At 41.9% G+C, this 26,926-nt stretch overlaps 2 protein-coding genes and 1 long non-coding RNA gene across 3 annotated transcripts in view; 2 read left to right on the plus strand and 1 right to left on the minus strand.

Annotated features, from left to right (window-relative positions):
* Positions 1–136: 136 nt before the first annotated feature.
* On the minus strand, positions 137–4,744 carry jpt1a (Jupiter microtubule associated homolog 1a). The gene is made up of 5 exons (XM_052084136.1): positions 4,543–4,744; positions 2,550–2,692; positions 2,152–2,246; positions 1,527–1,554; positions 137–1,366 (listed from the first exon to the last, which is right to left on the minus strand). Exons 1-5 carry the CDS (start codon positions 4,596–4,598, stop codon positions 1,233–1,235), a joined length of 456 nt encoding a protein of 151 aa, XP_051940096.1. The 5' UTR covers positions 4,599–4,744; the 3' UTR covers positions 137–1,232.
* Positions 4,745–6,299: 1,555 nt separating this feature from the next.
* LOC127613197 (uncharacterized) lies at positions 6,300–7,329 on the plus strand. The gene is made up of 3 exons (XR_007966095.1): positions 6,300–6,462; positions 6,686–6,742; positions 6,824–7,329. It is a non-coding gene; the product is annotated as an uncharacterized LOC127613197 (long non-coding RNA).
* A 4,033-nt stretch (positions 7,330–11,362) lies between these two features.
* Positions 11,363–26,926, plus strand: part of septin9b (septin 9b) — a 70,889-nt gene continuing 55,325 nt past the window's right edge. The window contains exon 1 of the mRNA XM_052084088.1: positions 11,363–11,521. Within this exon, the coding sequence (XP_051940048.1) occupies positions 11,500–11,521 (22 nt within the window). The 5' untranslated portion in view covers positions 11,363–11,499. The remainder of the gene's footprint in view (positions 11,522–26,926) is intronic.

The following is a 26,926-nucleotide window of genomic DNA, read 5'->3' on the forward strand; positions in this document are numbered from 1 at the left end:
CCAGAAAGCACAGCTGTAAGGCCTGCTGGGGAGCAGTGTTCGAGCATATTGTGAGAAAACGTAATGTTAAATGAAATATGCAACGTTTTTTTTGAAAGGAATTAATGTTTCCCCCAAGTGAATGAAGACAAGCAGCCATGGTCTGAATTGATATTTAATGTCAATTATCCTCTTGTGCCATTTCTTCAATTCAATTTGTCTGCAAGCGACTTTAACATCCAGCATGAGGACAAAAAAGTAACCCAAAAAAAAGTACAGGATGCCACATATGAGTAGTTGTAATGACGGTAGGATGTCACACAAAATTCTGGCTGTTTGGAGTCTCTTTTGCCCATTAATGTAGTGAGATAATGCACATCTAGAGAAGAAACAAAGGCTGAGCTGTGTCATAAGGTCACTTGTCAAATGTAGGACGGGTTGTTTAACATTAGGCCCAACAACATTCTGCTGGCTTGCAATGTAACGCAAGGACGCGGCTGTTGCTGCTCTACACACGAGCAGACAATCCAACTTTGACTGAGTTTTGAAACGTAAACGACGCACACATCGCTTCAGAGTGTGACTACGAGCGGTAAAACATCGGCGGTGAGCCAATACAATACAAAAAGCCGGGATTCGGAATACTGGCGAACAGTGTTGTCCTCATGTTTTTTGTTTTTTTTTGTAAGTACTATAACCAGTAAAAAGATTCAAATTCCATGCAGTCACAATACAACATGTTTCTATCACAAAATAGATGAAAAAAAAGACTTCACAGAGAGAGTTTTTCATCAACTGTGATTCTGATTGAGGACCAAACAGGCACACGGGGATGACTCAAATTAGAAAATAAACTCTCAAGTGAAAGCTTTCTGTTGATGTTTGTATCGTCGCCTGCATTTTGTGCCGTGTCATTAGAAAGAAACGTGGGGTGAAGTTACCGTACGGTGACGAGTTCCCTTGCGGCCTCTGCGGGGTGAAGATAAGGACCAAACGGGCTGACTTTGAAAGACATAAAGTGCTTCTGTCAAAATAAATAACAGTACAAAAATGGTTCCGACAAGGAGGTATCAAAACAATGCACTTGAAATGCGGAGGAGGACTGGCACTGGAGAGACATCAGAGAGGAGGTCCCAGGTACCGTTACAAGGTAGTTGAGGGTGGGAGGGTGGGTGGGGGTCCCCACATTGAGATGTGAGGAGGAAAAGACAAAGCAAGGATGGGTGGTGGTGGTGGTCTCGATTGGCACCGATTTAACCCAGTATGAGGCTGGACTTTCCTCCGGGGGGATTCCTCCGTCCGGAGGGTGGTCCAGTTGCCGGGTCCTCAGCTGGAGGGGCGTCGTCTTGACGCTCGGGAGCAGCTGCCGACTCAGCAGGGTCACCGCCTGGACACACACACACACACATTGCAATTACGATTATTTTTCAAAAGCATTCCACCTTCGCCAATTTTATTGTTACCAGGCAGAAACATGACAATGTGTATGCAGCAGGCAAAGCCAGTTTGTTTTTATGATAAAGCAACAGGGTCAAAAAATAACTCACCTTTGTCACATGCAGGCGTGTCTCCATCCTAGAAGGAAGAAGGACATTCTGTTATCAAAGAGCAGAATGGAAATTCTTCCTTGAACTATATTGTCACAAGGCTAATAGTATCTTTTGTCTCGTCAATGACTGCTCCATTTGGTCATTGTTTCTTCTTTTGGCAAAAAAATAAAAATAAAAAAGGAGCTCACTCTTCATTGTTGAAATGGAATCACCATGCGGATGGAAAAAGATTTATTTTTGCAATGTGACATGAATGATCTGACTCAATCACAAACGCTCCCACCATTTTCTTGCCTGTACTCTTGGCAAGGGCGCAAATGTAAACAAACGGAAATTTAGTGAAGCAGAAGCTTGTGGATTTCACTTCCTGTTTGAATGTTTCTATCCGTGAATTTATTGCAAGCGTGCTCAAGGAGACAATATACAGATGGGTACATCCCTGCAGAGATCTGTTCTTCCCACCATTTAAATAATCATCTTGAGACTAAAAGCTAGCATCCAAAGATTGTGTAAACAGGATAAAAAGCGAGAGGGAAGTACTTGTGTACTTCCGCTTTTGAACCGGCTCAGTCTGCATGTCGCGCTTCTCTGTGCACATCATGACCAGGCAACTTATCTTTACCGATGAGGAGTTGTCTGCTGAGTTCACGGCATTGGCGGTGCCTCTCCGAAGGGGCGCTGACGACTCACCGCACAGGACGCCCGTCGGCTTCCCACCTGGAAACAGAGGACATGAAGCAGTGTGACACACTTAGCGGAGCGAGAGACTTGTGACACGAGTAACGTGTCTGTTGCGAGTTTGATGCAAGCATTTAGGAGGAAACCGGGAGTACACTCTGCATAATACACACGCTTTCAGGAGGTTGACAGCTCACAATTACAGCATGGCTAATTCACACATGACACAATACGGTGCTTCACCCGCTATATCGTAGTTCATCGTTTTGATGTTGAACATTTCATCTGTGAACGCTCTATTCTTTTTGTGTTAATTAAGGGGGGTGAAGAAGAGTAGAGTACCTGGCGGATTATTTCTTCGATTAGCGTAGGGGTCTTCCGGCTCGGCAAAAACGCTGGAGGCCATCTTGTCTTTGCGGGCGGGAGGTTTGTCCTCATCTGCGCCGAATGAAATGTTGGAGGCGCCGCCGGGAGGACGCAAAACCCTGCGGGGGAACGATGTTGTTGTACCAGGTCAATTGGAGGGCAGTGAATGTTTTCCTATCTTATAGCTAGCTACAAGTTACGCACGTATGATATTGCATCGTAATGACATTGTGGAATATCGGGAAATGGTTTGAATAGGGTGCATGTCACTTCTGAAAGCGACAGCCGGCACTATTTTACAACACTGCTCCTGCCAACATTTCTGCGAGGAATGAACAGGAGAAGAGAGAGAAGTCATGCTAACCAGAACGCTATCATACGCTGCAGTCCCAAAACACCAGAATAAATGTTAGGTACTGCGCTACACTTTTTACAGAAGTTGTACGGTTGTCTGAAAAGCGGAAATGAAGCAGTATGTTAGTGCACGTAGATGAAGGAAGAAGAGTCAAAATGCCAAAAATATATTAATATATAGTAGGGCCCGTCTGATGTTTTTTTTTACACTGGGCAGAAAAAAATAGCATAATAGCTGCATTATGATGCTATAAAAATAACATTCGATGTATGGTAAGTTGCTTTGGTATTTCCACTCGTATTACTGCATTTACCCAAATAAAGAGCTGGGAGTGGTTAGTCAATCAATAGCAAAGAGCACCTTTTTTGAAGGAGGCTTCTGTTTGCGACTGCCTGAAGGAGACAAGTGTGAAAGCTTTGGCTAAATTACTGTAGTCACATACGATGTCGTTTGTGTGAGCTGCACTGAAACACGTCTATCCAGGTGTGCACATGCTGCAAGGTTAGCTGTATATTTTTTATATATATATATATATATATATATATATATATATATATATATATATATATATATATATATATATGTCATATGGCTGTCAAAACTCCAACTTTATGCGCTTTTTTTCTGGCCAGTCACACTCTGTAAGAATTTCATGCAGGTATCCGAAGAGTGTAGTAAATGCAAACAGTACCATCTTGTGGAAATATAAAGTGTATTACAGCTAGAGTCAAACCATTTGTCATTAGGAGTGTCTATTTAGGGAATGGGGGTTGTTTGTTTTCCAAGTACAAGATCCAAACTGCAACAGCTTTCAGGAAAGGTTTGTTTGGTTTCTTCTCAAACCATTGACACCAATGAAAAATAACTTTCCAAGGAGCCACAACAGTAAGAAATCGGTGCATCTTCACCAGTTTTAAGGATTCATATTGTAAATATTCATCACACACCAGTGACATTTTCCATCACTGAAAGCGTATCTCAAATATGCGTCTAACGCCGTTACATGAATTATTAATCTTTGATTTTTTTTTACACGCGCACCTAATATCATGTAATGTATATGTATTCATGTCAATTGTACACACAAATAATAGATATTCAAAAACGAAATGGAATGAATAAACTGATGGTTTAATTTGTCATAATGTTCGTTTCAGCTTCCAAATTGGACAGTATGCTCTTTGTTGCCTCTCGAGTGATGGGGAAGCCCACACGAGTGGCCCCACCCTACTGGAACACATCCCACGCACCGAATCAGGCAATTTGGCTATTTTTGTTTGTATGTTTCGGATTTAATGGGAACGGACAGAACGGTAAATCGGTCGGACGGATGGATGAATGATGTCGTCGAAATATGCTGATCTATTTCATCAACGGCTAGCTGACTGCAAGGTGTACAAAGGGACATGTGCTTGCTACGTTAACAAAAAATTGGCGCGTTTAATGGGGCCTTTATATCAACAGCAGGACTACGTTCATAATTTCCATGTGATTAAAAACATTCTGGCAAAGGGTTCAAAATAAGAGGCCGTTCAACTGATGCTAGTCTGGCTGGTTAACCGCATAATGGTGGCTAACCTAGGGATGAAAGCACGCAGATGTCTTTTTTTTTACCTGGAGCTGTTTTTAGCACCGGGCTCCATCCCTTGATATGTCGTCGTGGTCGTCATTTTCACAGTAGTCGGAATAAAAACAGGACGGAATGAATATACGCGAGTTCAATGCCTTGTATTTCACCGCCTCATCTTCGTTCGTCCAAAGGGCTGCTTCTTCAACAACCTGCCTTCGATCTACGCGTGTTCTGATGACAAGTTTGTGGAAGAGAATATGTCACTTCCGGTGTTACCTCGAAAATAAAGGTAGGCGCATTGGTCATGAAACGGACCACTTCCGACCATTACTTGTCCACGCTCGTACATCTTTTGTCCATTATGGCAAGTCATTTTGCAACATTTTTTTTACACTAGGCATCATTATAAGTTCTATATTAGCTAAGTACAGGGGTGTCCAAACTTTTTGCCAAGGGGGCCAGATTTTATGTGGTAAAATGTCGGGGGGCCGACCTTGGCTGACATTCTTTACATTGAACAACAATATTGTTCAACAAATTTTAGTAAGCCAGTCTGTTTCACATTTCCATTTTTATTTTAATTTCAACAATCTTAAGAATTTCTTTTGGTTCATTTGAAACAGGAATTTGAAATATGACATATCAGTCAATATAAACACGGAGTGATGTCTTGTTAACTCGTGAGTGATGCCCTCTAGTGTCTAAATGATATTACCGTACTCATTTAGTGAATGCTATTACTCATTTAGCCACTAGAGGGAAGCAGTACTCTATGAAACATCACTCACCAGTCTACGAGACCTCAGTCAATGCAACACGTGTTCCATTGCGCCCAACCTGCGGGCCAGACGCCACTGATTTTATGACAGGGGCCGAGGGCCGGATGAAATTCGACCGCGGGCCGGATTTGGCCCGCGGGCCGGACTTTGGACATGCCTGCGCTAAATAGTCGACCACCGTGGCGCCGTTAAATGAAACGATGATATGTAAAAACACGGACTGCAATTTTCAAGCACTGAAATTGTCGAGACATTGTACAAGAAACTAAATATTTTTAAAAAAGTAAATAAATCAATCCTACCGGCCGACCGAAGTGGATCTTTTTTTTTTTTCCTTCAAAATGACAGCCTTTGTGATTCAGACATGGCCTTTTACGACATTGCTACGGTGATTCTATTGGGATTCCTAGTTCGGCCCAAAAATAAAGTCACGTGAACAAAGTTTCGGGAGGAAGTTAGCAAGTTAGCTCATGTTGTAATCACGGAGAGAATTTCCCCCTCTCATTCCGTACGAGTTCAAGCACGCTTCAAACTTTGGTTAGGTTGTGTCACATTTAATTATTAACAGTGAAATCCCGAGTGCTGCAGCCCACAAGAACCTGAAATACACCCACGGGCTTAAATTGGGGTGATTCTTTCCGTCTTGGGTTAGCTTTCATTTTATATTCTGAGTTAGTCCAGTTGACACTCCAAGGTTTGGACTTGCCTTCAAGGTTTAATCCCAGGATTTGGATCATGTGACACTATATTTTGGTTGTACTCTGAGTTAAGAGTTAATGGAAGAAGAAGACGACTATATCAATCCCAGAGTAGGGAAAATCTCTCTTGTTAAATCTGGTTTACATCCCCAGGTTAGGTTCTATTCAGGGTTTGTCGAGTTTACTTTCCCAGGATAAAATTTCTCCAACAATGTTTGGGTTGGGGAGTATTCTGTCCTGTCCAGTGTCCATCCTGGGTTAGCGTATGTTTTTTCAGTTTGTCCAATTTACTTTTGAAGGTATTGGAGTGGGAAGTAGTTCAGTCCCATTTCCTGTCTGTGGTTTGATGTAATTCATTTATTCTGGATATGTATTTTCTCCATTTAGTCCAATTTACATCTCAAAATGTTGTTATATTCTCAATAGCATGATTTTCTTATTGTTTCAGGAGATCGGGCTCCTCAACCTGGAGCAGATCCAGAGCAAGGTGAGCCTGTGCAGGTGTGACTCTTGAAGTCAAGGGGGGCGCAACTCTGGTCCTCAAGGTCAATGTCATGCGCGATTTAGATTTTTTTTTTCACATCGGATTCAAATGATCAGGATTGTTGATCGGGTTTCATCGGAGTTTTGCTGATGCGCTAATCATTTCAATGCTTTTAAGTAAAACACTTTCGCTTATTCTAACGTGTTCCTCATGTTCCTCCGTAAAGGTAGTCCACAGCATCAACTTCTGGTGAGCCCTGAATACCAAGAGACCAACGTGTCAGGTATTTATCGCACATAAACGTCGACATCATCACTAGCTTGGCAAGGATGACATATTTCATGCATATATCTCTTTTTGTTAGGAGATGCCGCGTAGCTTGTCTCCACTGACCTACCGCCAGAAATCACGAGTCATCATTCCTTCGCCACCATGGCTGCTGTTTGCACTCAATGAGTTGTGCAGGGTGAAAGTGATTTTTCAGCTCAGCTGCGACTTATCAAATCACTGCATGAATTATAAGCTACCGATACTTTAAATTGCGGCTGGATGGGTAAAAGACAAAAAGGATGCAACGTAAGCAATCTGTGGCTTGTACAGCTAAATTGTAAGGCCGAATGCTTTTGAAAAATAAACTGTGATTTTTAATTTTTTTTAACAACCAACCCTGCTTTAGATGTTTCAAATGTCACCCAAACACAAATGCCAAGGCAATGGACAAGCACATTGGAGAAAAAAAAATAGTCACGGACCAACTGTGATGTTTTTAGTCCTGCTGTTGTAAATTCGTTCTGAGCATTAGGACGTGCGGCGTCCACCTGATCCTGTGATACACTCTTTTTCATAATTAAAACACTCACCACTATGCTCCTTTGTTGACTCAATGCCAGTGGAATGATTGTTTATCCACACACAGAGAGTAGCAAACATACTCTGGCTGATGAGTAAGTTAGAAACTTTCAACCTAACTCCGGAAATGGGGAGTATTTTCCCTGACTGTGATGAATCAATATACATGACACGCAGGCAGCTGGTGTAGCACCCTTGTTCAACTATTTGTTGTTCAGTAGCAGGCATGAAATGTGTGTGTGTGTGTGTGTGTGTGTGTGTGTGTGTGTGTGTGTGTGTGTGTGTGTGTGTGTGTGTGTGTGTTTTCGAGCATGTGTGATTTGAATTCCCTTTCACTTTCTAGATTACTGTCGCACCAGATGCTACACAGACGAAAAAGAAAGCTCCTTTCAAACACTATTGATTCCTTCTTTACGACCATTTTGTTGGGAATCAAAGCTTGGCATTTTATGACTCTATTTTAGATGGAGCACAATTCGGAAAGCAAGCAAAGTAAACGGCTGCAAGTGTCGGGGTCCAATCTGCATTCAAGACCACTCAAGGGGTCAAGAATTTCCATGATCCTGATTGTATTTCAGTGTTTTATTAATTCTCACAGCAAAAGCACCACCAACATATGGCGCCCATTTGCAGGAAAACAAACCAATCTTGTTGTAGCTCCATTTCCATTTTTTTACATTTTTTTTTTTTAAATTGAAGCCTTCACGTTGACTCTCGTCATATCTTGTGCAACATTCACAGCTTTTATTCAGCATGTACAAAAGTAGACAATTCAACTGCAGGACAAAATGGTTAATCATTAAAGTCACATATAACACCGGAGTTTCCCTGTATCGTTTTGTTTGTATGGCATTTTATTTTTTTTTCACCTGTTTTTTTTCGCATCATGTTTATTTGTTCCTATGTTTTTTTTGTTGATTTTATATGCACAATTCAATGCAAATTATATAATAAATGGAAAATGCGGCTGTTTTCTGTTCATTCATTCATTCGCTTGATCCTCACGAGGGTCGCGGGGGGTGCTGGAGCCGATCCCAGCTGTCTCCGGGCAGTAGGCGGGGGACACCCTGAAACGGTTGCCAGCCAATCGCAGGGCACACAGAGACGAACAACCATTCGCACTCACACTCACACCTAGGGACAATTTAGAGTGTTCAATCAGCCTGCCATGCATGTTTTTGGAATTTGGGAGGAAACCGGAGCACCCGGAGAAAACCCACGCAGGCCCAGGGAGAACATGCAAACTCCACACAGGGAGGCTGGAGCTGGAATCGAACCCGGTACCTCTGCACTGTGAAGCCGACGTGCTAACCACTGGACTACCGGGCCGCCCTGTTTTCTGTTTTTTAGTGGGAAATGTGTTAGGGAGGGGCCAGCCAGGCAGCCTCCTCGGCCAGGGTGCTCTGCACCTCACACCTGAGACTCATCAGCTCATCACCCACCTGTTGCCTATCTGCTCGTTTGGACTGGTACAAATTGACTCACAGACCATTCCCCAATCCCCAGTGCAAGTTCGTGCCGTCACCACACCAGTGGACGCTGTTGCCGTCTTCTGCAGCTTCTTGCTCCTTGTGCGAAAATTTCCTTGTGAACTCCTCGTGCTTCTCCCTGAGTGAGTTTGTGAAGACTCTTAAATAAACTACGCCAAGTGTTGGCTTCCACGATACCTGCCTGTTGTCGTGCTATTGGGGTCACATCCAAGCCCTAACAAAATGTAATGCATGCATGGAATGAAAATGTTAAGCTAACCATTAAAAAAATACTGTGATGATTGTGTGTTAAAATGTTCATGCCATATCACGTCAATGATTAACATCGGACGAGTTGACGATCTGGGTTTTTTTTTAATCCAGCAACTCGAGAGTGCCATCTAGTGCACAATTACCACAATATAATGTCGTGATATTGAAAACGAAAGGCAGCTAAACAAAATGAAGTCGGTGTACTGTAAAATGTAATTTAAACAAAACCTGCCAACTGTACAATTTATGATGTTAAAAGCAAACTGCAATGTAAATCAGTTGTGGGTTTCTAGAAGTTTCAGTGAAGTGACCAAGGTGCGCAAAATCGATGTACTGTATTGCCCAGTTGTAGTCTGTTCCGATTAACACAATTCACAGTCGATTTACGTCTTGTCAAAATCAGCTCACACCACCACATGCGACAGAATGCGTGGAACTGCCAATGTGGAGCAAATATTATTGACTGGGATATGTCGTTCGAACGTAATAAAACGTTAAATGCTAAAAACATTTTCCCCACAATCGCACAGGGTATTGTCCTGCGCATGCGCACAAATGAAACGTTCTCAGTACAGTACTGAGTGGTCCTGTTAATTGTGAGTTCACGTTCTCTTCCTCGCGGCCAAACCATTGACGTGTGTTCTCACCCGGGATGAAGATGAATCTTAATGAAATCAAGGTGAAGTTAATTCTGTTTTTTTATTTAGATGGCAAGAGCCAATGATTGCACTGAAAATACTTGCCACAGTATTTTAATTTTTTTACCCCCCCAAGTATTTCAAGTCCTTTCTCTCTCTTCTGGCTGTCCAACGCCATGAACGCTGCTAAGTGTAAGGTAAAAAATTGTCAAGTCTCGATGGGCCAGCAGGGAGTAGTAGTGTGCAGCAAAAGGACATCAAACGGGGTTGGGGGTGAAACGTGTCCGACAAAAATACGAACCTGCTTCACAAAATGTTTCCGGTGTCGTCGGAAGTCGCATACTGGGTAAGAATCCAATTTTATTCGTATGTTGTTCAGTCATCCATTCGGACTGAAGCCGTTATTTCAACACCAAAAGCCCACATGACAAATTTATATTCAACTCGGATTCCCGCATAAAACCCCCCTCCTGTTTGATTGGTTTTTCCGCCCTCTTTTCCAGAAAACTTCAAATGTGATATGATGCCATATTTTTTTCATTTGCTGCCTCAGTTCAAATGATGTGAAAAAGATAGAGTATACCAATAAACATTTCATGCAATTGCATGATACTGAGCCCTTTTTTGCGTGGCAATGATATGCTTCTCAAGAGAATCGCTCACTAGCACATACATGTATTTCAGAAAGAGGCCGATAAGGCCAAAAAAAATACTTGATAATTTCAAACTTGATGGGTGGACAGTCACCCCTGAGATGAAGTTTAAGTGGTGCCTTTAGATGCTAAACTCAACTCAGCTGTGTTTCAAGCACTTTAAAACAAAGTGCTGTATGTATATGGAATTAAATAAAGTCATAAAACAATATATATACTTAGTGACTCGACCCAGTGCATATTTTGAAAAAGTCGAATTTAAATACATACAATTAATTATTTGGTTTGCCTTGCAAATGCAGACTTGACGTATGATTACTGTGAGGCGGCGGTGAATACAACACTTCACAAAAAGTAGAAGTTTGGCAAAGAGTGAACATTTTTTCATAAAACGTTTTTTGAAGTTTACTTTCAACCTAAACAAAAGTGGAAGAATTACACTCTGTGTATTTAAAGCAATATCTTAGCCTTTCGGTCTCCTAGCTTAATGCTAATGCTAAATCTCATTATGTTTTGCTCGGATTAAGCACACGGTGCAGTAAAACATGTAGACAGAAAATATAGCAGTCAGCCATTTGTTCTTTATCCTCTGCAAAGAACAACTATTATTATTATTATTATTATTATTATTATTATTATTATTAATGTCCTGATAGGTTGAGGCATCTCAGTGAACATGTCAATGATAAAAGATTATTTTCGATACAAATGCTTTCAGTTATGATGAAACTTGTATCTCAAATCAGAGCTGTATTCGTATATTGAATTGAATTGAATACAACTTTATTGTCAAATGTGCTGTAACATACAGCACAGATGAAATTCCTTCCTTCTTATAAGTCCCTTAACAAACAAATTAATGAGCATACTGTACGATCAGGTCACCAAATAATTATCACTGTAGTCTACTGCAGCTTTTCAGAACGAAAGTCTTCCTCTAACACCTCCTATGTGTGCGTCATTGGGGGAGGGGAGGGGATTCCCCCCACCCCCTCCCTTTTAAAGGCGCGTGATGTCTTGCATCTCAGCATCCTCACTACGCAGCCAATCACGCCACGCATCCTTTCCAGTGTGCCGCACGGAGTCGCACTCCAATTACACGGGAAAGTGAGCAAGATTTATCCCTCTGCTTAACACGTGCAAGAGAACACAGGCAGCATGAAGAAAACTCCAAATCCAGGTAAGGACATTTGCAACTGACCTGCAGTCTTTGTGATGATTGAGGTTTTTCTCTTTTCCAATAGCAGATTGTGGTCTATAATAAAGCCTCTGAGAAGTTTGTTTCAGTCAGCGTATCTCTTTTGGGACAGTTTTGGAGCACAGTTGTGCATCAAGCACCCTAGGGTGCACCTCTAGGTCCTCTGGCTTTTAAAGTCAGATGTTCATCTCAGATGACCTTTTTTTCTCGCTGTGGATGCACTGGCCCCTTGGGGCTCTGTCCCCATTGTGCTCTCACAGTGTTCTGCTATTTTGCATGGCAGTTTTTGGACTGTGTGTCATATAGGCAATCATAATAATCAAGGACACATGCACACACTAACACAGCATTTATGGCAAAAGATTTCAAAGTTTACCTGGTCTAATCAACTTTAAATGTGTCTTATATCATGTGAAAAACAGTATTTCTGCATAGGCTAATTCTTTTTTGTTTTGTAGTCATCATTGGCTTTGAATGTAGCATTTCCTTCAAATCCTCGGCTGTTTCAAATTTCAAAAGCTAAATCATTATACTGCGAGTAGTTTAGGTATTCTTACGAATTTGTAAGTAAGACAATAGAGTTTAGTAACATTATCTACCCCCCCCCCCCCAAAAAAAAAGCTTTTGTGGGCAGAGCATATTGACAAAAATGATCAAATCCAGTACAGTGGTGCCATGAGATTAGAGTGAGTCTAATTGGGTGTTTTTTGAGTGCCGTCATTTTTCTTTCATTCATTCTCCAAACTGCTTATCCTCACCTGTGTGTATTTTTTGTTTTTATTTTGATGCTCTGATTTGTGAGCACACCCTTGTTATTTGAGTGTGGTGTATGTGGCACTGGACTCAACATGCTTTACAATAATTTTCAGCATGAAAATTGCAATGAAACTATTGTATCCCTGATCCACTAGTGAAAAACCACTTTGATCCTCTCCTCTTTCATCTATAACTACTTCATACAACAAAGGGGATGCAGAAAAGTGGTTAAGATTGCACAACTGTCTGTGTCTTATGTGTTGTGTTGTATTATTTTGTTATTTTTACTTCAAGCTGGCGCCGTGAGAGTGGCTGCCTTTCCAGCAGTTCATAACTTTGCTGCTGTGAATTAGGAATTGTTTTCCATTGTGAGACGAATAAAGGTTTTCTTATCTTAAGCAGCGCTCTGGCAAGTAGTAAGCAATTGCTCCCAAAAAGAAGCAATTGCTCCAAAAAAGAGGCTCAAGAACAATCACCACCGAAATCTACCTAATATATGTGCAGATGCATTATTTTGACCTGCAGGGGGGGGGGGTGTTTTTTTATCACTGTAAGTTTGACCAAGCCAAACAACATAAATTGCGAACGTCAAGTGATTTAACATTAATTTGTCAGCTCCTGTGTATGTGTGCGCATGTTCCACAACAACCTCTCTTCTGGTCCCATCTGCATGTACACGTTTCCAACATTTGGGAACAACACAAGAGAGACTCCTGGGAGTGGGGGCGGGGGGAATAAACGGCATCGCTCCGGATGAAACGGGCACAAGCAGATTCTGTGACGCAAAGAGGACACAGTGAAATCCAGGCCCAGAGAATATTGCTCAGTCATTCATGCACGTTTGGTGGTTAGTCACATGCAAATAGACGGCAGCAGCGCGGCGCCGCAAGGAATCCGCTCTTGACCTTTTTAGGGGGAAAAAGAATGTCAGAGAGGTGGTGAGTTTTGGGATTCCTTTTAGGAGACGTATCACTAGCTGTCGGCTGGAAGGAGAAGAAGCGAAAATAGTGTTTGAGTTAACTTCGATGTGCACTTTGATCGTTTGTATCACACGCTTGATTGTGGCAAAGAGGAAGCATGAGACCAGAGGTTAGAAGCGCACTGTGAAGTCCTCTGAGGAGGTTGCACGCACCTCATCTTCACCGGAAGGTGTCAAATATTCTTTCAAGATAAGTCTTAAAGAGCACAACTTGGTTCTTCTTTAGATATAGGCACTCAATTTACTCGACTTATGAAGTCCAAATCGAGATGCCTTTTAAAAGTTTTATAAACATTTGTTTTGTTAAATTTCTTAGAGGTGAAGTCAAGTAACAAAAATCAAACCTTTTAGATATGTTCTATGCAACCCAATAGTCTAAACATGTTTTGAAAATGATTTTTTAAAATTAATATTGCATTTGTGGAAGATAAATTAAGCAATAAAATCCACCTGTTTTTATCCATCTCAGGGGGTGGCCATTTTGACATCACAGTGTACTTTATTTTGGCTGGAATGTGTTTCCGTTGTTTTGAAAGGCAAGGGAAAAAATATGTATTCTTGTTGTTTTGAAAGCCAATTTTCAAACTTTAAAAACTAAATGAATATACATGTCAGTTGAGTTAGTTTAATTAATCTTATTTTAATCTCAAACTTTTTTAACGTAAATTGAGTGTGATTTGAAAAGACCTACATTTTTAAATTCTGTTGTTTTTCTCAAAGTTTTCATTCTGCTTTCATAAATGCATGAAATATAATTAACTGCATTTATTCATAAATCTGTTGGGTTTTTTTTCCAGAAAATAAATGTGAAAATAAATGCTTTTATTATTTTTTGGAGTAATTTGTGACTTGCAGGATCATTTGTTGCTAGGCATACATCAAGGAAGGATGTAAACCAAAAAACTAAATGTGAGGATCAAACAAGTGTCCTTTCAACACATGGATAAATTGTATTCTCCTCTTTTTAGAAATTAAAAATCTCCCTAAATCTTACCGGTACTTGCTTCCCTCAACCACTAATGAAACGATGCCATGATGTGTTTTCGGAGAGGATGTTGACGGCGGGACCTGGTTTGACTTGATGAACCTAATGGACTCGTGTTATTCTCCACTTTCAATTGCAGCGACCCTGAATAAACAAGGAGACTTGTCGACTGAATGCACCGCGTTTCTTTTGCTTTTTTGATTCCCCCTTTACAACTTCCTACGCATGAGAGATCACGGTCCACTGTTATATCTTCTCATGGCCTGTCCTCAGCTTTCAATACACTCCTTTGTGTTGGACTTTTGCCCAGGGGAGCATGTTATGTGGATTTATTCCACTTTTCAGGGGGAGTGTTCTTGATATTGACCTGCAGGTTCAAATGAACACTGGAGCAAAATAATGTGGTGACAGTGAAAAGAGATTTGGATGGAAAATCAACTCGGTTCGCTGTACTGCTGTGTGACTTTGGCTCAGGTAATATAATGTTGATGTCATGTAATGTAATATAATATTGTAAGATTGTCACGTTCTGTCCGAAGCGATAGCTATCGCTTCGTGCAGAACAAATGAAATAAAGGTTGGATCCCCGGAGAACAGACAACGAAAAAATCTTGTCAACGAAAAAAGTGTCTTTAATGACAAAAGAACAGAAAGAGCCCGACAGGGAAAAACGGTAACACAAAACGCTGGTCAAATAAGGACCAGGAAATAACAAGAAGGGTACTCTAACAGAAAACGCTCGCGGAAAACAACACGACGCGAGGAGGACCTGAATTTGGCGGAAATAAGAGCAATACAAAGTCTAGGAGCAAAACGCGAATAACGGCCGTAAGGCAAAAAGGCAACTGGTCAATTGACAATAGCGAGATCGAGCGCGGGAGCAATATGGCACGGCATGGAATTCTCCGGCAGTGAGATGACTGCCGGAGTCGCTTAATAAAGGCAGGTGATCAGCCCGAAATTAACAACAGGTGTGCAGTCGGGGAAAAGAAAGCCCGCCCCCTGCAGGCAGGCACGGAACGTGACAAAGATAACGGCCACTGGAGTGGTTAGTGCGTCAACCTCATAGTGTAGAGGTACCGGGTTCAATTCCACCTCCGGCCTCCCTGTGTGGAGTTTGCATGTTCTCCCTGGGCCTGCGTAGGTTTTCTCCGGGTACTCCGGTTTCCTCCCGCATTCCAAAAACATGCAAACTCCACACAGGAAGGCCAAAGCCGGAATAGAACCCTGCATCTCGGGGCCGTGAGGCCGACGTGCTAACCTGTTGCCCACCATGCCGCCGTTCAATTTAACCGTGATATGTCAAATAAAAATGTAATTAGAGATAATACTGTTTGTGTATAATTATAAAAAGTTGAAATTATAGTTGTGTCAGTTCACAGACACTGTAAACACGCAGGCACATTAAATAATTGACCAGCCCCTTTGAACTCTTTTGCTAGCCAACACAGCAGCACCACAGCGCCTCGATACTCAGAGGAATAAATGTAGAAATCAACAACCGTGAGGAAAAAGGACATGCAAATTCAAGAAAGCCCTCCAACACACTCCCACAAAGCAGTAGCAGACGAGGGGGAGTCAATACAGCTCTTTATTTCTCTTCCACAATGTCTGCATTCTCATGAGTGTGACTCACTCATTGGCCGTAGGTTGCCACCACACGAAAATTGCACTCCCTGCAATTTAATTCATAATCTTGAGTCCAGCTGCCAAACCTTTTTGCGGGTCCTGTCATTTTTCTTATCACCTTAACCTCCCGTGCTTGAGCTCATCTGCTGGGATTAAACTGCTTTTATCATTCAGTTTGAGTAGGGGGCGAGTTCAAAAAGCTCATTGTGTTCGCAACTCATAGGAGGCCCGCTGGAGATTCTTGACTTTACATCCCAGCAAAAAGTTGAATTCATACCCACTTGATAACCTTTTGCTCAGCTATTATCTCAATCCTCTCCGGCACACTGCAGGAAACGCCACATTGTATTTGCTCAAGCCCTTATTAAGATAATATGATTAATGCTGGGCTATGAATCATCCATTTTCTATTGTGCTTTCCCTCACTGAGCTGGAGCCTATCCCAGCTGATGTTGAGAAGTGGGGCTATACCCTGGATTGGTCACCAGTACCGTATTTTTCGGATTATGTCGCTCCCGATTATAAATTGTACAAGCCAAAAAGTGCATAATTAAGAAGGAAAAAAAAACATACGTGTATATATATATATATATATATATATATATATATAATGTATAAGTCGCATTTTTGACATACGTGTCATCTTGAAAGGCAATAAAAAAAATGGAGAACAACAGGCTGAATAAGTGTACGGCAGGGGTGTCCAAACTTTTTGCCAAGGGGGCCAGATTTTATGTGGTAAAATGTCGGGGGGCCGACCTTGGCTGACATTCTTTACATTGAACAACACTATTGTTCAACAAATTTTAGTAAGCCAGTCTGTTTCACATTTCCATTTTTATTTTAATTTCAACAATCTTAAGAATTTCTTTTGGTTCATTTGAAACAGGTATATCACATGCAACTGCTTATTCACTTGACTTTTTCTTAAACAGAAGTCTCCTGAGTGCAAATTGATTGATTTGAAACATAAAATGTATCACCGTGACTTTTCAATAGTCACAAAACCTTTGACTCGAACAATAGGGAAATGAACAAGCAATACACATATCCACAACTGCAAGGATCATTTGAAATATGACATATCAGTCAATATAAACACGGAGTGATGTCTTGTTAACTCGTGAGTGATGCCCTCTAGTGTCTAAATGCTATTACTCATTTAGTGAATGCTATTACTCATTTAGCCACTAGAGGGAAGCAGTACTCTATGAAACATCACTCATCAGTCTACGAGACCTCAGTCAATGCAACACGTGTTCCATTGCGCCCAAACTGCGGGCCAGACGGCACTGATTTTATGACAGGGGCCGAGGGCCGGATGAAATTCGACCGCGGGCCAAATCCGGCCCGCGGGCCGGACTTTGGACACGCCTGGTGTACGGTATACTAACATTACATGACTGACATGCCTGGTAATGTCAGTAACGACGTAACATATTAAGAGTTAGTCAGATAACTCTAGCATAAAGAACATGCGAACAATTTTACCAAACTATCAGTTTCACTCCAAATCACTAAATCCAATGAAATCTACATCCTCAGTGTCAATTTTAAACAACTCACCTAACTCGGGAGGTAGACGATACGCCGCTTCCTCTTCTACGTCGCTTACGTCAGACTCATCGTCAATTTATCAACACTGGCCGAGAGCGCCCTCTTGTGGTTTAATGTGAAATGACATAATCATGTGTTAATAATTTCACACATAAATCACTCCAGAGTATAAATCGCACCCCCGGCCTAACTATGAAAAAAACTGTGTTTTATAGTCCGGAAAATACGGTAAATTGCCAGGCACTAGACAAACGCTTCACACTCACATTCACACCTATAAATGAGTCTTCAATGAACCAAAGTTGCATGTTTTCCACACAAGCATGACAACATGCAAATTCCACACTGGGGAAGATTGGAACAAAGATTCAAACCACGAACATCTGAACAGCGAGGCAGATGTGCTGACTGCTATTTGAAACACTCCACGCATTGGAAAATCCCTCTCAATCCGTGATGAAAAGTCTCGCATATCTTTCCGGATGAGTGCGCTTGCGTGAAAATGTGAGGATGACTTCATGCGTCATCATGCCTAAAAATAGAGTGGGTGGACAATGGCGGTTCAGCGTTTAAAAAAAAGCGTCCGCGTAAATAACATAAGGATGTAAACGGGGGCAACGTCGCTGCTGCTTAACGTGACGAGCAGCCGGCCAGTCGTGAAGGACTTTGCTCATTAGACAAAACACCTGATGTTACACGCAGATGCCATTAAAACGAGAGCGTCCTTGTTACTCTGCGTTTTAGTTTTTGCCCCAATTAACATCATCTGAAATGCAGGCTGTACGGAGTTGTGAGCATCACAACATCTCACCCTTTCAGTTGGTGTGTTTGTCTTCTTCCGGGCTTCTTCCGTATAAACGCCTTGGGGGATCGAAGGGCTCTGCACAAATTTGTATCTTTTGCATCACGTGCAGTTGTCCGGACAGAAACTTCAGATCAGACAGTGGACTTGCAGTTTAGTGTGTCCCACGGGCAAATACGGAAAAGGAGGCACTAAGCGAGGATGTCAGCAGCAGCCAAATTCCTCTCGAGAAGACAAAGGCAAGAGGCAAACAATCGACAAGAAGGTCGAAGAATGAAGTGTAGAATATATGGCTGTTGAAAAGAATAAGGTCATGAGTTCATCTCTGGGAATCATGAAAAAAAAACTGCACACGTGACTAAAAACAGTCTCATGAAGATTAAGATAAGCACATACATTCAGATACGGTGGATCCGAACATTCATTGGAAATATCGTGATCCGTCTTTGGCAAGCTCGTAATGCCGGATTTGAAACTGACATAAATTTGTACTGTTTCTCAGAGGTATTCAAGTTGATCCACATTAGTGGCAACAAGAAATTTAGCCTTATTATTTCGAAATCGGAAAAAAAAACCAAGGACATCAATCACTATACCAGGAAAACCACATCACTTTTTCTCAATGTCATTCTTTTTTCATTGCATTTCAAATTCTGTTCCAGCAATGATGCTACAGATCACACATATACATAAGTAAACAGCAAAAAAGTATTATGAAAATCTAAGTTGTTGACTTAAAAAAAACACAAAAGAAATTTGTGAAAAATCATCCCACCTTGTACTTCTAATTCCATTTTTAAGAAACACACAATTTTACCAGGATACACACGTTTACTAAAATTGCAGAGCTTGTGGTTTGTTGAAAAAAAAAAAAAACCTCTGATAACCATGATTCCAAGAGAGCCTTTTTTTTTTTTTACAAGCATGACAGGCAGGACCAATTGTCACCCCTTCATAAAAACCTGGTAGTCCAAAAGCCAAAGGTGCTTGAGAAAGAACACCTGACATGAAAATGCTGGCATGCAAACAGACATCGTGGTGGTCCGGAAACAAAGCCATTATCGGGAACACAAAAAAAAAATCACTCCCTCAGGCTTAAAAAAGCAATTAAACTAGATTTCGCTGAGCTGTGACCCTCGAACTAGGCAGTGCAGGAGAAACATCTGTCCAGAAACCCAACACCTAGTGTCTTACTGTGACATTTGCATATATTTCGAATGCGTCATACACATTGGACTATCCCCCCCTGCTCATCTTCTCACCCCACACCCACCCCCCAATTCTCCCTCACATATTCAGTTGGGTTCCGATGCGGTCTCTGCCAAGGTCGCAGCATTTCATTCGCTTCCTTGTCACGCTCATCAAACCATCCATTTTGGACGTGCTCCACAGCCAAACTCCACATGAGCAGGGATCACTGCACGTGTGTGTGTGTGAGAGAGAGAAAGAGAGGGTGTTCCAGGCACGTGTGTCGAACTGCAGTTTTTGTGTGTGCGTCTGTGTGTGTTTTTGCATGTGTGTAGATTGTCCACTTGCAACCCACAAGTGGTGGATTTGGACATCAGGAGCTTGGCATGCTAATTATAGAGCACCGAAGTCATGAGTAACCGCAGGAACTCTCTCTTTCTTCCTTTTCTTTTTCCAACTTCATCCCTCCTTCACTTTTGGGCACATTTGCAGAGCTGGAGGTGAAGGCGGTGTGGCCTCGTGCTGATGTGGCAATTTTTGGGGCACAAGCAAGACTTTGGAGTTGGGCTCACAAAATAGTCGGCGTGGATGGGCTTTTAATTACAAATGGGTCGCCTCTTTGCCATTGTGATGTGCTCATGATTACGCATAATCTCCTCTGCACAAATTGGGAAATATTGTTTCAATTACTGTTCATTGGATAGTTTATTGTCTGAGAAATTATGCAACTGATGTTCACGAGACTTGGGCGTCCCGTGTGACAAGCAAGGATCCAGTTTTAAATTTGGTGAGCATCATGATGAAGGGGCAGTTATGAATACAGATGTTCACTTTTTCATGTTACAGTCGACTTGCATTGGGGCCCAAGTGTGGACAGTGAGCAATCGAATCCATCGGGATGACATGCACCAACAGGGCTGGAATGGAAGAATAGACCTTGCGCTTGTAAACAAGTTCCTAACCAGTGTGCCTTGACAAAATCATCAGCCGGGCCTCGGGAAATTGTCCAATTTCACTTGATTGGTTCAAAAAAACATTTGTTGACTATAAATAATGAAGCTTTAGTTAATTAGCTATGCTAGCAACATAATAGCGACAGGCAGAACAGTTACACTGGATGGCAGTTTTTTGTGGTGTGCAATAAGAATTTTTCCAATGAGAAATATGTGTGCCTTGATTCAAGAAAGGTTGCGAACACTGCTTTAAAATCCTGAAACTTGGGAATGATTTGCTGGATTGCTAGCATTACCATTCAAGGCTAAAAAGTTGTTTTTTTCCTTTATTAAATGCTCATTGACCTTTTGACCTTAGCTTCCTTAAGTGTTTTGGTTCAACTATCTTGGAAAGTCATTAGGATTGTTGTTTTCAGGGATAAAAAAAGTCTGACAATGATTTCAACCAGGCATTGCCTGTTTTTTGGAAGGTGGGAAGTGGGGGTGGGCTAAAGCCACACATGACGGCAATCAGCAATCATTGCGAACCAACGCAAACTGGGCTTGTGACTACGTCCACAATGGTGCCGGCCTATTTTTCAATAATAAACCTCCTCAATCTCATAAGTGATGTTTGATGAAACCCCATTTTGTGCAGTCTTCTGCCAGCTGCATTTCATGTCTAATGGTTACCGTATGGAGCGAAAGAAATATATGTCAATTGAAGCACGGCCATACTGTGATGAACCGATGCTCTGGCTTGACGGTCCAACTGACCTCATAGCGGGATTTCAGTTGTCAGCAAAGTGGAAGAAAGGAGCCTATAGTGGCTCAAAAAGATGCCATTTTTTTCCCCCAACTGGATTTGATTAGGTGCGCTGTGTGAGCGTACATGGCCTGTGTGTGTGTGTGTGTGTGTGTGTGTGTGTGTGTAACAAGTTACAGGGTCATGAGTTGGTTCTAATTTTGTATGTTTCCCAGCATTGGTTCATTGGCCTTCGGCGTAGACTGGACACGGTGCCAGCTGCTGACTCAACATGAACAACGATGTGGCCTTTCTTCGCCCTGCTGACTTTGTGAGCCCTCGAAACGTCTTCACTTGTTCGGAATCTGCGAAAAGGCTGCTTTTGATTATCTTGCGTTCTGCTTCAGCATTTACACAAAGGATGTTGCCCATGAGGAACATATATTTGTCATATTGTTATAATATTGAAGACTTGTTGCCTAATATGTGGCTCGAGTCTACACTAAGGCCTGGCGTAGGATGATCGCGGCGCCTGAAATGAAAACAACTGTCACAGGGTGCGTGGGGTTGAGCAGATTGTTTTTATGAGTGGCTGACGTTTGGTTGGTTCAAAATTTGGACTGAGAGTGAGTGACAGATGGAACAGCCAACACAAAAATGCAAATATGTGTCCGCGTTTTAAGTGTAAAGGAGACCGGCTGCAAAGTTGCACTAATACTACCGTATTGGCCCGAATATAAGACGGCGTTTTACCCATTCAGGACGCTCGATGGCGCCAGATATCATTGAAGCGAATGCTGAACTTGACTCCCCAGGCCCAAGTGAACCCCTGTCACGAAGAATAAAAATAAAGAGCTGTAGCACGAACAAGAAAAAAAATAGCGGTAAGAAAGAAAACAGAAGAATATAATAGAAGAGATAACAGAAAATGGAGAAACGTAGTGACAATCTGGAGCAAAGTGGGACGAAGATCGGCCAGGTAAACCGGCAGCTAGGGAGAAGTTATGATGTAATTTACATTGCAAACACCAGAAGCCATTCAATTATGAAATGATTGCACATAAGTTTACATATTAAAATGTTCAGATATTAGGCAAAATAACATGCTTTTTATCTCAAATATATTGTTAGAATCATTTGTTTCAGATGTACTGTAATTATTTTCTGTATAAAAATTAATTTGGTGTTCAAAAAGTCTTTTTTAAAACTTGACTCTTGAAAAAGAGGGGGTCGTCTTATCATCAGGGTCGTCTGATATTTGGGCCAATACGGTATTGTTTTGTTGTTTATTGTGTTTTACAATAATACTTGACCATATTTATAACTTTGAATGTACCGTTGGCAATGATGCAGTGTGGAGAGTCTTCTTTACTGTCTGCTTTATTTGTGTGTGGTGTGTGTGTGTGTTTCCATTGCAAAAGGTTCTGTATCTGTCACAGAACGATGGTATGGCACAATGGGATGCAACTTGAGACACTGTCAGACAGTTGCCACTCTTTTTGAAGCTAGCAAAATTGTTTCCCAGTGTGACTGAGTTTTGGTTCGAACGGTCATCCGTTTCATGTGTGGCTCTTTGTGCTGGGGTGGGTTGATTATTTTTGGAGGGGGCGGGGGGATCTTTCTGCTAAGTGAGCCAACCTAGGTTTAGACCCAAGATGTAGCATTATGCATCTGTCATCAGTCAGGTGGAACTTCTGATTGGAAAATAGTGACACAATCAGACCTCATTATCCTTGATTGCGCAGATGATGTGCGCTTGGTTTCTGAATTGCGTTTGGGCTTACATTTAATGGTACGTCATGTTCAATTAGGAAAATGTCTCATCAAAATGAATTCCAGATTTTGTATAAATCTGCCACAATGGCACCAAAAAAAGAAGGATTGTGGAGCCAATAAACAACACGCAGGACGTCTATTTCCTCATGGAAACAGTCATGAGCGTACAGAGATCAGCTTCTAAATTTGGCTTTTGGAGGATGAGTGATGTGAGGAGTTTTGTCGTCCTCTGTACATGCCCCAGGTTGGATGGGGAGCAAACGAGTAGGACAGCGCCTGCCGACCCCCCCCCCCCCCTTTCGTGCTCTCTTTCTCTTGGCAGCACATGCGTGGCGGTGTATGACGATGACGCGCAAGAGGGATGTGGGGGGGGGGGGATGAGTGCCGCGTAGCGCTCTGGTGAGGTCATCCGACAGTGGCTGGCTGCACCGCATCGCACTACTCACACTACTGTTTTATTCCTCATCAGATCCCAGAAAAGTCTGGTTCTTAACCCTGGAGAACCCAAGAACCCTTTTCTTTTTTGGAAAATGATGAATTATACATTAAATGACTGCTATATGTTCACTGAACACCAAAATATATGTTTTTTCAAATATTCAATGCTTTAATCCTAATTTAGGATTAGGGCCAAATTTGACCCTTTGGGATTTAAGGGTAGCATTTGAGTACCAGAATTTATAGGGGCCAAATATGACCCAGGCTTAAGGCTGTTCTGATCAAACGGCCTGTAGCAGAAACATGCATTGTCCGTCGAGGTCGAAAACATTTCATCTTATCTTGCTTGCTAACAAACGAAATGACACAGCAATTGAAACTGTTCCTTTTGGTCAAGTTTTTAACTGTTCAGTGAGGCTGGGATTTGTATTCAAGTGCATAGTCATTTTAAAAAAATCTTGTGGTGATGGGTATAAAACTGACACAGAACTAAAAGTGTCTCTCAATTCAAGGCCGAAATATCCAAATTCGGATCAGCATATTAATGGACCTCCACCAAGATTTGATTTGGAGTACCGGTATGTAGCTTTTCTCAACAGTAAAAAGCCTCTTTTAAGCAATAAATGTCGGCCACGGCAAGGAGACATTTTATCACTTCCTCTGGAAACGTCATAAACCAAATGTATGCTTAAATTGGAACACGGCACAGACTATCACTAAGTCTACTGCAGTCAATGACGGATGTCCTGAGCTTTTGCAAAAGTATCAATAGAATTGCTATGACAAACCAAGTTGCTTCCTTGCAGAGAGTTTATGGCTCCTCGTCTTCCATCAGTCAATTTACTTCCAACTAGCGGCCATCGCCGGACTATAACGCTAGGTGGAGCAGTGAAATTTCAATTTCAACCAACAAGGCAACACCGTCTTTATATGTCTACGCAAGTCAGAGAGTAAGAAAATATAGCAGGTATCGGATGAAAATTCAGTCGACACCCCGCTGTTTGCGGGCGACAGGACTGGGCCGGCCAGCGAATAGCCAAAATCTGCAGGTACTTGACGGCCATTGAAATGCATTGGAGTGTAAGTGCGACAGAAAATGGATGGATGATTGGCACACAGTCCTCTATGATTGTATAGATCCTTTTTTTTACACATCTTACCCCCGCCGCCATGTCACGAGGATCAAATACTTTGTCAACCCTCCACAAAGGTCCTTCAAGACTTCCCATACTCGCTTTGCCTGGCTGCCTCTCCGCCTAATCTCTTACCCTCTTCCCACTCTTCATTGTACATCAGTCGCTGGCAGGCATCCCTTAAGTGTGTGCTGGCGTGCTGGTGACTTTTTTTTTTATTATTATGCTCCACTCTTACATAACTAAATATAGCACGTTGGAGTCACGCGTTGGGCTGTAGGTTGTGCTCTGAAGTGACGGCTTACATGAATGTGCAGCCCGCGGCCCACCATCCACTTTTAGTCAGTGTGTGGGACGTAGACCCTTTTTAGGGGGAAGGGGTGGACTGGGGTCTATGTGTGTGTTTGCATGATTGAACAAGCGCACGTGACTGTCTGTGCCTCATGACCATCTGCCTCAGTGACTGCAAATATAGGCTTACATCTTTAGCGTATGTGCTGCAAAGCGCATTCATAATAGTGTGTGTGTGTGTGTGTGTGTTCAGAAGGTGCGCTGTCATCCATGAAACATAACTTGTCAAGTCATGTGAGTTGAACATACAGTATATGTGAGTGTCAGTGGGTGTTCATTCCAGAGTCCGTAGCCATTCCATTCCTCCGTGCGGGTCTCAAGTGGGAGGGTCGGCTTTTATCTGGCGGCGATGATGGAAGTGTACAGGTGATGAAAGGTATGTGTGAGGGAGTAAAAAAAAAATATGTCGTTTGCAAGGGCGAGCAACCTTATTTCATTGTTTCTTGAAGTGGGATGATTGCAGCGTTAAAAAATGTTAGCAGGATTTGAAATTTATCCTCACTCACTTTACAGAGTCTAACCAAAGTTACGGCCCTCGCTTATGTGTGATAAGCGAGTAGAATTCGGAAACAGGACCTTTCATCATGTCATGCAATTGTGCAAGGGCATAGTAATGATAAATAGTCACGAAGAACACATGACCAGCTTTGACAAACTACAGCAGCTGTGCTAGCAATACTTAGCTAGCATTAACACCGTCAAAAAGTTGACGTTAGCTCTAGCTGCTACATTGGTAGCATGACTTCAATGTCATGAAGCGTCATTAAATGTTGATGGTGTGAAGTGAGATTTTTTTTGGAATGCACAATCAATCAAAAACAAAAAACAGAGCTAATACAACTTCCTGTTAATTATGTTAATCTTCTCATGCTAGTTTGCTAGTCTGATGCCCAGTTGTTGGCAAATGAGGCATGGGCCTTTTTTGTAAGCTTTTATGACGGTGGATAGCCCACCATAGTTGTAGCAAAAGCTTCTGAAGTCCAAGGTAACAGGTTCGTGCGAGGCCGCGATGGCGTGCCTGCGGTAATGGTGCCCCCGAGTGTGCGATGAATGATTGACACATCAACTGTCACGCCTTCTGTCGCTGATTGGTGTTTTTTTTTTCCTCAAACATGGTGGGTTCTTGCAAATCAACTTCAAGACACCAGATGGGAGCAAAGAGGGCTATTATTTTCCTATGCACTTCTGTCTCATACTGGCAGTTGGAACAAAAAGTCAAAATGTGTTTTTTGGGGGGTTTTCATACTGCAAACTCCCTTTTTAAAATGCTCAGAATTATTAGACTTTGGACAGTAAAGGCAGAAAGTTACCAAGCGTTCAACCAGATGGCTCCTAGTGGCCATTTAAAGACCCACAAGAGCAAAAAAACAAAAAAAAACAAATAATTGAATAAATTGAACAATAAAGTTCATACAATCCAAAAGTTTTCTGGAGGATGGGAATCTCGGAAAAATGTCTGTTTACTTCGATTTATTTATTCATTTATTCAAAAAGAATTAATGTGTCTTAATAACACATTCTTTGCCCATTTTTTAATAGACCCTTTTATTGAATTACATGAATACACAGATGAGCATTGATGGACAAATCCTCTCTATCTCTCTTTGTTCAAGTTCAACCATGATCACATCATCACCGAATAGACTGATTAGCCACACTTGCATGTCCTTGCCCAAGACAATGCCAACTTTCAGTCATGTCACAAACAGACACACGTGCAGAAATTGAACAATGGTTTTGTTGTCATTGTATGCAATGACACTCAAACGACAGTATCTGCAAAAGACCATTGAACGGCTGTCTCCGCTCTCATCATCCGGGTTGACAAGACACGCATGCACACGCATGCTCATGCTTTAAAAAAAAAAAAAAACAACTTAATCTTCTTCCTTTGCTCTGTCTCACATCGCTGAGCTGATGTCTGAACGAGCAGCAGGATTTAAGAGGGTGGGAGTAGGTTTGTTTGAAGGTTGAAATCGCTCTTGATCTTCTCCATTTGTCTTCATGCCATTTAACTTTGGGAGATTCACTCTTAAACTCACTTGTTAGGAGGGAGAGTTGTGCAGTTGAAAACACATGTTGACATTCATGTTCCCTGAAAGAAAGAGGAAGCAGG

This window comes from Hippocampus zosterae, chromosome 13 (assembly GCF_025434085.1).
Source record: "Hippocampus zosterae strain Florida chromosome 13, ASM2543408v3, whole genome shotgun sequence".
In the NCBI taxonomy this organism is placed as follows: domain Eukaryota; kingdom Metazoa; phylum Chordata; class Actinopteri; order Syngnathiformes; family Syngnathidae; genus Hippocampus; species Hippocampus zosterae.

What these genes read in the sequence shown, in the direction of transcription:
- jpt1a (XM_052084136.1), bottom strand. Translation starts at nt 4,598, where the DNA reads ATGACGACCACGACGACATATCAAGGGATGGAGCCCGGTGCTAAAAAC. An exon ending in CAGCAGACAACTCCTCATCG is followed by an intron (nt 1,555 to 2,151) that starts GTAAAGATAAGT and finishes TCTTCCTTCTAG; the next exon opens with GATGGAGACACGCCTGCATG. An exon ending in CACGCCTGCATGTGACAAAG is followed by an intron (nt 1,367 to 1,526) that starts GTGAGTTATTTT and finishes GTGTGTGTCCAG; the next exon opens with GCGGTGACCCTGCTGAGTCG.